The 12,931-nt window shown below is 39.5% G+C and overlaps 1 protein-coding gene across 3 annotated transcripts in view; it reads right to left on the bottom strand.

The window, feature by feature from the left end:
* Nucleotides 1-2,955: 2,955 nt before the first annotated feature.
* NEDD9 (neural precursor cell expressed, developmentally down-regulated 9) overlaps nt 2,956-12,931 on the bottom strand; it is a 176,894-nt gene continuing 166,918 nt past the window's right edge. For all 3 annotated transcript variants that reach the window (XM_074335230.2, XM_019743000.3, XM_019743001.3), the window contains 5 exons: nt 11,761-11,862; nt 11,148-11,249; nt 9,031-10,272; nt 7,428-7,517; nt 2,956-5,329 (listed from right to left, as the gene is read on the bottom strand). In XM_074335230.2, the coding sequence (XP_074191331.2) occupies nt 4,820-5,329; nt 7,428-7,517; nt 9,031-10,272; nt 11,148-11,249; nt 11,761-11,862 (2,046 nt within the window). In that variant the 3' untranslated portion in view covers nt 2,956-4,819. The remainder of the gene's footprint in view (nt 5,330-7,427; nt 7,518-9,030; nt 10,273-11,147; nt 11,250-11,760; nt 11,863-12,931) is intronic.

Raw genomic sequence — 12,931 nt, 5'->3', positions numbered from 1 at the left:
AGGTAATTTTGACATATATATGCATTCACATAACTACCCTAAGAATTAAGATACAGATACTGTATTGTCCAACATGGTGGCCACTAACCACATGTGGCTATTTAAATTAAAATGAACTCAGATTGACTAAAATTAAAACCAGTTCCTTGGTTGTGCTAGTCACATTTCAAATGCTGAATAGCCACATGTGACTATTATCTACTGTATTGGACAATGCAAATTGTGAAACATTTCCATCATATATAGCACTGGTATAAAACATATGTATAACACTGAACTAAAACATATCCATCACACCAAAAAGTTCCTTTGTGCTATTTTCCAGAGAATTCCCAATTCCCATCCCTGACTTTAGGAAATCATTGATTTGATTTCTGTTACTACAAATTAGATTTGTGTTTTCTAGAGCTTCATATATATATATATTTACCTGCCTGGATTTTTCTCAGCAATGTTTCTAATGTTGATCCATTCATGCTGTTACATGTATAATTAGCTCACGCCTTTTCATTGCTGAATAGTATTCTATTATATGAATAGACCACAATTTATTTATTCACTCACATGTTGATACCATTTGGGTTGTTTCCATTTGAGACTATGATGAATAAAGCAGTTAATTTTTTACATAGGCATATATTTTTATTTAGCTTGAGTAAATACCTGTCACTGGAAATGCTGGGTTATATGGTAAGTATATATTTAACTTTACAAAAAATTGCCAAACTATTTCCCAAAATGGTTGTACCATTTTACATTCCCACCATCAATGAAGGGAGTTCCAGTTGCTCCATCCTTACAAATTATTACTGATTTGTTTACTTGTTTTATTAATTACTGAGCAAGGAATATCTAAATCTCTACTTATAATTACATATTTTCCATTTCTCCTTTCAGTTATATTAGTTTTTGTTTCATATATTTTTAAATTTTGTAATATAGTATGTACATATTCAGGAGAGTTTTTTGTCTTATTTATGAGTGGATCCTTTTATCATGAATTTTACTCTTTGCCCCATTCTGAATTTTACTTTGTCTGATAATAATATAGCCACTCCAGCTTTTTATTTTAATTAGAATGTGCACAGTATATCTCTTTCTATCCTTTTGCTTTTAACTTATCTGCATATTTTAAGTTAGAGTCTTTTAAATAGTATATAGTTTATTCTTGCTTTAAAAAAAAATCCAGTCTGAGAGTCTCTAACTTTTAATTGGAGTGTTTAGACCATTTCCATTTTTAAAAAAATCATAGTTGACAATTAATAAACTGTATGTATTTCAAGTATGCAATTTGATAAATTTTGACATGCATATACCTGTAAAGTCATCACTACAATCAAGATGATGGGCATTTTCATCATTCCCAAAAGTTTCCCTGAGCTTTTTTATAATCTGTTTTTCCAATCAGTCCTCTTCCCAGGCAATCACTGATCTGCTTTCTGTCACTGTAGTTTGCATTTTCTAGAATTTTGCATGACTGGTGTACATACTGTGTGCACTCTTTTTGCCTAGCTTCTTTACACACTATAATGATTTTGAAATTCATTCATGTTGTTTTTGTTTCAATTTTTTTGTTCCTTTTATTTTCTGTGTAGTATTCCATTGTGTGGATATACCACAATGGTTTTACATTCACAAAGATGGACACTTGAGTTGTTTCTAGTTTTCAGCTATTAAAAATAGAGCTGCTATAAACATTCTTATTCAAATCTTGGTATGGACATGTACTTTTATTTCTCTTGGGTACATACCTAAGAGAGGAATTGCTAGGTCATACAGTGGGCATTGATTTAATTTTTTAAGGAACTGCCAATCAATTTTCCAAAATGTTTGTACCATTTTATATTCTCACCAGCAGTGTATGAATGCTCCATTTGTACCCTTTTCTTATCAGCAGTTGGTATGTCTTGTCCTTTTAATTGTAGTGATTCTATTTGGTGTGATTATATTTCATTTATTTGTTCATTTATGTCTTCTTTTGTGAAGTTTCTGTTTACATTTTTGCTCAGTTAAAAAAAAAAAATTAGTTGTCTTCTTATTCTGATACATACCCTTGACAGATGTATGTAGTGTAAATATTTTCTCCGTCTGTGACTTTTTGTTTTCTTAATGATCTCCTTAGAAGACTAAAAGCTTTTAATTTTGGTGAAATCCAATTTATTGATTTTTTCTCTTGTGATTTGTTTTTATGTTCTATTTAAGGAATCTTTGTCTACCTAAGATGACAAAGATTTTTCTCCTTTATTTTCTTCTAGAAGTATTAGAGACTTAAGCTTTACATTTAGGTATTTTATCCATTTGAGTTAATTTTTGTATGTAAGGTAAGCATTTTTTCCCCCATAGAGAGATCTAGTTGTTCCAGCATCATTTTTTTCAAAAGACTTTCCATTCCCCATTGAAGTGACTTGACACTTTTGTTGAAAATCAGTTAATGTTTATAGATGTGGGCAAGTGATACAAAGTATATTCAAATATTTTATCTATAAATCTCAATAGGACACCTGAGTGAAAGAGTGGGCCAAGCATTAAAAATAATTTATGTGGTTATGAATCTCTTATTTTCACCAAATATAGTTGTCTTTTAATTATTTATGTCTATTCCAGAATGAATGGAACAATTCCCTTTGATTCTAAAAACCACATAAATGGTAGTATCTATGTTACAGGAGAAATTGTCCTAGCCATTACTTAAATTTACAAGCCTTCTGGTGAAGAGAAGGCCTTGTTCCAGATATTTGGGCTTGGTAACGTTCACAGATTCTAGAATTTTCTTTAATGCAAATGTAATCTGAAGTGACACAAAATGAAAAAAAAAAAACTCTCAATTTTCCTAAAAAACCCAGATCTATAGTATCAATAAAATAACTTTCTATATTAGGAGTGCCAAAATAAGCCTGCGTCTAATTCTGTGGTAAAAAGAGAAATATAGAAAAGAAAACCCAGCGGCTACGAAAACACAGATCTAAAAAATTTAATGATTTAAAATAGTCTCTACATACAAGATGGCAAAGAGAGTAATACAGACTCAACATTTTGGTCTTGAAAACATGAAATGTCATCACTTAGCTTAGAACAAGTCTGTCATCTCCTAAGAAATACACATTTACAATGAAATCTACAAGGACACACTTTAAAACTTCTTCAAGTGTTGTTGATTTTCAGCAATCTCCTTCCTCCCCATACATTTACTTGTCATATAACCACTTTTAATCTTCTTCTGGCAGAGCAGGACTTTGAGAACTACAATAGCGGTTGTTTTAAAAAGCACCTTCTATGATAAGTTTCACTGATATTTTTTATCATACTGAGATCGCGCATTCTTCTCTTTAAATCATTTTCTGTTCCAGTGATTTGATTGTTTAAAATAAGCAAGCTGAACTCAGTCAAAGTATATATTGCAAATAAAAATGTTTTTAAATAGGCTGGAATAAAACCATTAAAGGAGAAATGGACTGAAAGACCATAGATAACACGCTTCTTGACTTGGTAATATGTGAATACATTTTCTCACCAGGTAGGAAGTGTTTTATTTGCCCCATAATGAATGTGATAGCTTGTGATGTGCCTGTGCTTTGCCAACACCAGCAGGTGCGAGGGGACAGACTATGGAACAGATGCTGTGATGAGTGGTGAGATGATGGTCGTCTGTATGCACAGGGCTGTCAGCCAGACAGAGTTGTAAAGATTAGATAGGCTCTGTAGAGCTGCTTTGTGTCAGGTCTGCCTATGCATGTTTCAAGGAAGGTGAAAGAGCTGGTGGCTCTGAGGTTCAGGTGACGTGACCATGAAACTGGCCAGTTCCCCTCAGAAAATGGGGGTAGTAGCACCTAAGTGAATGCTGAGAGTCAGAAAGGCCTCTACTTACAACTAGCAGGTAGAATCATCTTTCTTTGTGTGGATAATTATAGTCTGATGTGTCTTTATGAATTCCTGCTTCAAATAATATGGTTTTTGCAAGTCTAACAACATCATTTGGGAAAACTCATGGCCAAATCACTAAAAAATACAGACCACCAAATAGCTCTGGGAAACACATGCTCTTCTTTAATTGTGATGTCCTCTCGGTGTTGAAACAACCCAGTCTTGGCTGGGGACATGGCTTCTAGACACATGTGTCTCTTATCTCTCCAGCACCCAAAATATCAGAGCTTGGATGAGCATATGCTTTCTGAAACTTTTTCTCTAAAAGGGCTTTCTCAACCAGAAGTGATATATTTTGCCATAATGTGCCCAAGATAGTCAATGTCGGAAGGGGTTTCTGAACAAGGACAAATCATCCCATGCCTCGGGAGATGAACACTTGCAAATATACAATGCTTCCAGACTTGGAAATGAAAGGTTCTGAATAAATCACTAGTATATGTAGAGCAATATTACAACCAGATGGTATGTATTCTTAAAAAAAGAAAGAAAGAAAGAAAGAAAGAAAGAAAGAAAGAAAGAAAGAAAGAAAGAAAGAAAGAAAGAAAGAAAAAGAAAAGCAGCATTAGGAGGTGCTTGCTTACTAAGGTGCTTCTTAATTCATGTTTTTTAATGGAATGTATCAGACAAACATCAACAAACAAACATGAATATACAAGCACACACACGTGGACAAATTTGCGAATAGTTTATATCTTAGATGCTTATGTGTATATACATAAGAACCACACTGGAAAAAAAAATTCCCTCTAGCTCCCTGAATTTCTGAATGTTGTCTAGCCCATAAAATGTTAAAATATTTCATTTTCATATAAAATATCTACAAAAATAGACACCATTTACAAAACCAGATAGTATTTCCAGTTTTTCACGCAGTCCCCCTTTCCTCCTTTCCTTCTCAGAACGTCGCCATCTCCAGCAAAGAGCGCTTGAATAACTGCGCGTTCCTGGACAGGTCTGTCACTTGGTGTACCATTTCTTGTAAGGCGGTAGTGCTGGGGTAATGCAGGGCAGCCATCTTCGTGGCCATAACTATAGTCTTGAGCTGTTCGCAGAGCTGGTTGCTCGAGTTCATCACTTTGTTGCGAATGTCCTGGGCAGCCACCTGCCTCGTCAGTGTGTCTCCAATGAACACCAGTTTGTGTGCGCTTAGAATGACAAACTTGCTGTGGGCCACGAAAATCCGCGGGGGCTGGGCTGAGCTGACGCAACTGAAGAGAGCGTCAATGGCGTTGAGAAGGGAAATGTAATGGGTCTCACACTGGTCATAGTAGAAGCAAAGCAACTGCCTATCCTGAGCACCCACACTGCTGTTTGCGGTCGGGAGGTTCTGCGAGGGCTTCCACTTTGAGATGTCGTTCTCCACCGGCTTTGTAATTTCTTGTTCCAACAACTGGAACTGACTTAGCTGCAAGGAAGAAAGCAGATTTCATTAAGGGTAGGGCAGCATTCTGTAATGGAAATTAACCAGGGCTTGGAGTTAAAAGACAGGCATTTTAATCCCTCATATGTGTCAGGTGCTTATTAGACGTGAGGACGTTGTCATGTTGCCTTGTTTTCCTAAATTGTGAAATGTAGAGGTTGAGAAAGATGATGCCTAAGGAAGCCTCCAGCTGACTTTCTATCATTAGAAGATTGGCCTCCTCTGCTCTCAGGCTGGAAGGCAGCATCCAGTTTAAACCCAGCTCAGTTTTATACACCACCATGAAGGTTAAATGAGTTAATAGTTACAAAGTGCTTAGAATGGTGTTTGGCATATTGTAGGTTCTATGTAAATGTGTATTAAATGTTGAGTGGTGGCAAGGGAAAACCAAATGTAGGGATCTCTTTGTCAAGTAAATTATTGACAGTTTGCTCCTTCTGGAAGAAAGCCTTGACTCTGTCCCTTTAAGATGCTTAGATAAATAACAATCCGTGACTCTTTTCTATTTCTCTTACTCTTTCTGTCCAGATTTTTAAGTTATGATCCAGCACCATGGGAAAGACTAATGCATATAAATATATGTGTACTATAAAAGAACATCCCTAAGGGAGTCTGAATGCTAACCGTGCGTCATAACAGCTCCACAGAGCTGTTGAAAGAAGAGGACATCACAGAGTCAGACTCAATGATTGTTAGCTTTCTTCCTTCTCTCCTCACCTTACATTAAAGTGTAATAATAACCTTCAAGCTAATCCACCTAGTCTCTGGAGAGACTTTCTTTTGTAGGTAAGGACTATCTGTGACCTAAGTTTAGGGCTCAGTCAATCTTCCATTCCGAGGCAGGGCTGAGTCAGACCAGGGATAACCTCACCCAGGGTCTTCCCCAAGAAATGCACAGTGAGCTTTATTGTTCTGTAGAGTCTGTTTTCTTCTTAGGAATTACTATGGTTTCAATAAGTTACCGAAAGCCCTGCAGTCTTGCTTGGCCAAATGCTAAAGCAAACAGAAACAGAGACAGGGCGATGGTTCAAGATATTTAGCTTAAGCTTTTGCAAATGAGGTCATAAATATATCATCTCATTATATAGAGAGTTGAGGGATTTTCTCATTTTATAGAGAAGTAACTGAAGTTCAGGGAGGTTAAATGACTTGCCTAAGGTGACACGGTTGGTTAGAAAGTACAGAGTAGAACTCTGGTTTCCCAAGTGTAGTGTGTCATTTCATGTCCCTACGTGCCATTTTATTTCATCTAAGAAAAGGCTTATAAATCCTCAATTCATTTCTCTTTATTTTTATGCCTTGTACTAACAATACCCATCATTATCTGCCCCACTCAAGCCCAACATTTGAATGAATCTGCCCTGCCCAAAGCCCTTTAGTGAATAGACTAGATATATTTTGAAAACATTGGATCCTGCCCTCCTGCCTTTATGGTGGACCAAGAAAGGCCAAGCCACAGGCTTACGTTGTAGGGGAGAGGGTAGCTAGGAATTGTTTAGGAATTTGATGAACCACAGAAGGGGTTGACTATGAGTTGAAATGAAAAGCCATCTATAGAAAGTGCTTTAAGTGGTCATTTATGGGTTCTATAAAATTATAGCAGACCCAAATGAGTAGACGAGCAGAGGAAACTACCATGAAATACAGGAGAAGGAAGCAGATTTAGACAGAAGCAAAGGAGGTACAAGAATAAGAAAGAATTTACAGTCCTAGTTCTCATTGGACGTGGCTATATGTCTTCATTTTCTGTTCTTGAATTTCCCTCCTGTGGTCTTACTATATAACCTGTTTGCTTGAGTGGGTCTTGCTCCTGGAGATCAACAGCCTGAACCCAAACAGTTTTAATGTGTTAGATGTACAGGCTTAGCCCAGAAAAATTGCTGTTTGGATGTAATCCAGGTACACCAGCTGGATTACTAAGACCACAAACCTCTTTGTTCTTACACTCTATTATATGCCTTGGAGCTTATTTATACCAAAGTGTGCTGGAAGGATCAAAATCATGATCTTTTGAAGTTATACCTTTCTTATTAAGCAGGAAATCTTTTCAATGCCAGGTGGCTTTTGTTCTGATTGAACTTACCTGATGATGTTCCAGCTGCATCTTGTTCTGTTTGATGATGTTTTCTTTTTCCAACAGCTCTTTCTGTTGCCTCTCAAACTCCTCTTTACCCTATTATTTTTCAACATAAAGAAAACATTACATCACCACTATGATTCACTTGTGCTAACAATTTCATTGACAAATGTGTAAATACTTTTTCATTTTCCACTGCCTTTGCAATTTCCTGCATGCCCAATTAGGCCCTGTGAATCCCGGACAGGGATGGCCTGCTTCTCGGCCAGACTCAGAGTCACTGTGTAGGTTAGGGTTGCCAACTAAAACCTCTTTTCACAGTGGGTGCCATACTCTCTGCTCCACTTAACCACTTTTGGAGAGCTATCCGTGACCCCTTCAAACCTCCTTAACCAGTACTGTTTCTCACGGTTCTTTCCTAATGGATTATATGCAAACCTATACACCTCCTAACTCAGGTCTAAATGTGGTCCACATTGCACTTCTAGTTTCTTCGAATCATCTACAACTCTACATCATATTAGTATTTCCCAATATGCAGAGTTGGACACCAGTCAGGTGACTGTTTAATGCCGCCATTGACTCTCTCCCCACACCTTTCCTGTGGCTCAGTGCTTCCTTCCCCAGTCTCTTGCTCTCAAGGAAACTGTAGTTAAATCGTTTTCAGGATAATCTGTGGCTCTTAGTCAAATGAAAAGAATGGAAGAATAAGACAGTAAGCTGAATTCTAAAGAATGAATCTTGGTAGAATGTTTCATGCCTCAAAGTGAAAGGGCAAGCTGTCAGGATTCCAGGTCAACTTGTAGGAGGCCGACTATGACTGCCCGTTTCCCATGTGCAGGTTAAGTTCTAGGTCAATTGGCAAATGCCCAGTGGCCTTCAAGGTAAGTCAGAGGTGGGTTAAGTTTTCTGCAAGTAATTACGTGCACGCGTGCGCGTGCGCGCACACACACACACACACACAGAGTAGAGCTGATGGGACCTGAGAAATTCTCTAGTACAGAGGCTTTCAATTTTTTTTTCTCCTACCATGTTTCCCTGAAAATAAGACCTAATTGGAAAATAAGCCCTAGCATGATTTTTCAGTATGACATACCCTGAACATAAGCCCTAATGCATCTTTTGGAGCAAAAATTAATATAAGACCAGTCTTATTTTCAGGAAAACCCAGTAACAGTGAAACTCCCTCTCCTCACTTTTTAAATAAAGTATCGTGGAACCATATCATAAAATGCAAATAGAAGTGGAGCTGGTATGATTATCTGAGGGCCCACTGTCCTCCTTGGGGAATCTTCCTGCTTGCCTGAGGCTTATCAGTGGTATCTAATACAACCCTGTGCTCCATTCATTTGGCAAATGAGGAAATTAAGGCCCAAAAGGGTTATATAAGTCGGTCGCACAATTAGTGTCAGAGAAAGGACTCAAGCCGAGGACTCTGGACGCTGAGGCCAGTGGTCTTTCTCCTGTACGTTGCCTCCAATTAGAGAACCACTTGGATTACCATTAATCATGTTCTCCCTCTGGTTGTCCAGCCTACCAGCTTTACAGGTTCTTAGTCCTGGACTCCCTGAATGTGAATGTAGGTGCTTTATGAGTTTGGTTTCTTTACCTGTAGGTGAACATAGTCATAATCGTCCATCCAGCTCCTTTCAGAGCCATCACTGCTGCTACAGTCAGGAGGCTGGTCCTTGCCCAGGCTTGGCGGCAATGGCTTATTGAGGGCTTGGACCTTGTGGTCCCCAGGATGCAACAGCTGCATCTGGGATCCAGCGTGTGGGTACTCAGTGGAGTTCATGATGCTCTCGGGCCCATTCTTCACATGCGAGCTGCTGGGGCCTGGTCTGAAGAGGGTCTCTGCATTGGTGTTGATGGTTGTGGTGAGCTGTTTCGCATCATCGGGCACCGTCTTTGCCACCATCACAAACCGGTCCAGATCATCACACTTGTTTTGGGGCTTGTTGATGGCCAGGATATTCAGGGACCAGCTGCACTCATTTAAGTCATGGCTGGTTTGGCTCAGAATCTGGTGGGAGTCTTCCACTCTTTGGAGCTCCCGCTTCATTTTGTTGTGGAGGGTGAGTTCTGGGAGGCAGGAAGCATTTGCGACAGCGCCCTTTGCAAAATGGAGGTAGTCTCTCAGGAACAGCTCCACCTTCTCCACCGTGGTGTGTATCTCATTGATGTGTCGTTCCATATATCCGTAACACCGCCAGTCCGTGGTGACCAGTGCCATTAGGCTGGAGACACCCATCTCCAGGGTCTGTTGGAGCCGATGCAGTCTCTCAATGGCTGTGTCTGGATCCAGTAAGAGTCTTTTGTCCTGAGATGGGGAAGCTGAGAGTGAAGATTCCTTTGAAGTGGTGGAAGATGTGGACATGTTACTCCTGGTGCTGCCTGTACTGGAGAAAGATAATCGGTTGATCCCATCCACCACATCCTGAGAGCCTTTGGTGTCCACTGGGTTGTGCAGAGGGACGTCGTAAACCCCGTCTCTTTCTTCAGGGTTTGCTTTCTCACTGCTTTCTGCTGGTGGTTCCAGAAACTGAACCCCTCGTGGCACATCGTAGGCGTCATTCTGACTGCCTCCTGCTGGTCCCAGATGTGAGGGTGGGTGTTTCAGGGAAATGCTTTGATGTCTTCGTGTCGCCAGTTCAGCAGCTCCTGAAGCATCACAGTTATATTTCATGTGAAGGTCCTTTCCCACTGGCTTGGTGCTGGTTGGGGGGATGTCATACACGCCATCGGGTCTGATGTCCGGCCTTCCAGCTTGTCTCATTGGAGGGGGGAAATCATACTCTTTTTCTCTGAGTCCTGCTTCATCTCGGCAAGCTGAGGGTGGAATGGCATATACCTGAAAAGTAAGTACAAACCAAAGCTAGTATTTGTTCAGTTGGCTCCCATGAACATACGGAAACAACAGTACATTAAAATGAAGGCCTGGATTTTCTGAAGGCCTGTATGCTGGTTCCTTTTCTTTCACCCCCACCCACTAATGGGAGGTATTTCCAAGGCTCTGCTCTGCCCCTACTTCCTTCATCCTTTGACAAGGGCATCCTTCCTCTGGCTTCAAAGCTGGCTATTGTGTGGACCCTCCTGGCTGAGCTGCTCTCTCTGGGTCCTATCCCACATTTCTGAGCACCTCCTGGGTATCCTTCCTCCTTAGATCCAGGCTGAGAGGCAGATTATACATTAATAGCAGACTAGATGTCAGAAGACTTAAGGTCTCTCCCTGGATCTACCAGCTGTGTGATGCCGAATGTTCTGAGACACTCCTGTTACCTGTAAAATAAGGATATGTGCACTTCCTGTGCAGGCCTCCCCTTGAGAATAGCAGAGTAAATCAAATGCATTAATTCATATACATGGACTAAGCTGTAACATCATATATATATATATATATATATATATATATATATATATATATATATATGGTATATTAGTAGCTTGCCAAATTAAATGAATGATTTTGCCTCTTATTGACTCTCCTTATTGATTACCTCATTTTTTTCAAGTGGGGGCCCCTAAATAACTCCCTAGAGTTATCCTTAATTATTGCTTTTCCTTCCTCCCTCTCACCTTCCCTCCCATTCCTTTACTCTCTCACAAAGACTAGTTTTTCCCTTTGGTTTGCCCTTCCTGTTTTATCCCAGTATACACACACACACACACACACACACACACACACACACACACACCTTTTTTGCTGCTCTGTAGGAGCTCACTTACCCCTTTAGTAGGAGGGATATCATAGACCCCTTGAGGTTTTATCTCTCCCACTGGAATTGAAAATACAGAGCCTTTCACCGATGACGGAGGGATGTCATATACCTGAAGAGAAACACCCACCTGAGTTACCCGGAATAGAAATGTCTTATATTTGTTATTTTTTCATGCTACTAAGATTTTAATTATGGAGTTATTTACCAGTTTATGTATATACCCTTACTATTTGACAGTATTCTATGTAATATGAGGCTGATGAAATTTTTTATTTTAAGTTTCATATTCTTTGACTTAGATTGACTATAAAAATGATCTTCAGTGAAATATCTATATGTCTGTACTTTAAACTGTAGTTGAAATTATAGACTTCCTGAAAGAAAATGATTAAGTGATGAGTAACAAAAGCTTTGTCAGAGGAAAGCCTAGGATTTCCTGATAAAGAAAATCCAGAAAACATACTTTAAATAATGTTGGCTAAAATGGCTCCTGGATAGACAACCTAAATCAAGCCTTATAAGAAATATACATAATTTGTAGTTTTCCTTTCCACTGTAGCTCTGAAGGAATGCCACACTGAAGCAATCCTCTCCCCTGGTGACTGCGTCCTGGTACATACCCCGTGAGTGGTGTGTGAAGGAGGGATATCGTAGACGTCCTTTTGGTATCTGGATGGGTACTCATACACATAGCCATGGCCAGTCCTCACTGGGGTTATCACCTGTGGGCAAGAAGACACAGAGGGGTAAAATTCCAAGCCTGAGTCCTGAGTGAATCGCCTAGTCCCCTCATTAGACATGCCTCCCTCATCTCTCTCCCAGAAAGGAAGGAAGGAAGGCAGGCAGGCAGGAAGGAAGGAAGGAAGGAAGGAAGGAAGGAAGGAAGGAAGGACCCCAAAGAAATAGGAAGGGAGAAGAAGAAGGAGAAAAGAGGACACCAGTTCACCAGATCAGGAAACTTTTAAATCCCTCTTGAATCCCAGTGAAGAAGAAGACCTTGAAATATCTCTATCCCTCTTCCTCATGGTAACAAAATCATCTCGAAACTAGTTAGATAAAGTCTTAATTTCCAAAATGTATTTGAAGGGAGAGTCATTTTTGAATTATGAATGTCCTAGATCATCCGTTGGAACATCAAAAGCACAGCATAATGAAAAAAAAATTTTTTAAGGCTCTGAAACTATTTGTAGAATGAATAATGCAAATAGAGTTCAGCCACTTAAAATTCCTCTCATACTTTCTCCAGGACGCCTCTTCATCTGACATTATTGTGATTATAACTAAAATTCCATAGGTCACTAGAGTATTTTATGAAGCTAATGCTCACACAGGGCTGCCCTTAGAAACCTCCAAGAGCTTTCAATTTAACTTAGGAAACAAATAAAATAACGAGTCAAGGAGCCTCCAGGAACAGAGTTCAGGTCTCTAATCATTTTCCCATTTCCACCAGGGAAGCAAACATTCCAGACAGTACCCACGTCCAAGGGATGTCAGAAGTCAAATACACTCATCACAACACTGGCATCTGGAACCAATGTCAATGAAACAATTCGCACCCGACAGGCTCATGTTTTCCTATCTACATACTTCATGGTGTCCTAAGCATGAGTAGAGAAATTATTTGAACTTAAACTCATTTTGAAATATATTTAATCCGCCAAGGGCTTCTAAATTATTAGGGTCTTGTTTCTGCCTAAGCCCTGCTCATGAATGACTAAGAACGCCCACCTCAGTATTGCCCTGGACATTTTTGAGAACAGATCTTGCAAATTTGGAAAAGTTGATTGTTCC

The sequence above is a fragment of the Rhinolophus sinicus genome, chromosome 14 (genome assembly GCF_057876585.1).
Source record: "Rhinolophus sinicus isolate RSI-liver-muscle chromosome 14, RSI-T2T, whole genome shotgun sequence".
Classification (NCBI taxonomy): Eukaryota; Metazoa; Chordata; class Mammalia; order Chiroptera; family Rhinolophidae; genus Rhinolophus; species Rhinolophus sinicus.
The sequence above is the reverse complement of the archived record's forward strand: the minus strand, read 5'-3'. Positions and strand labels throughout refer to the sequence as shown.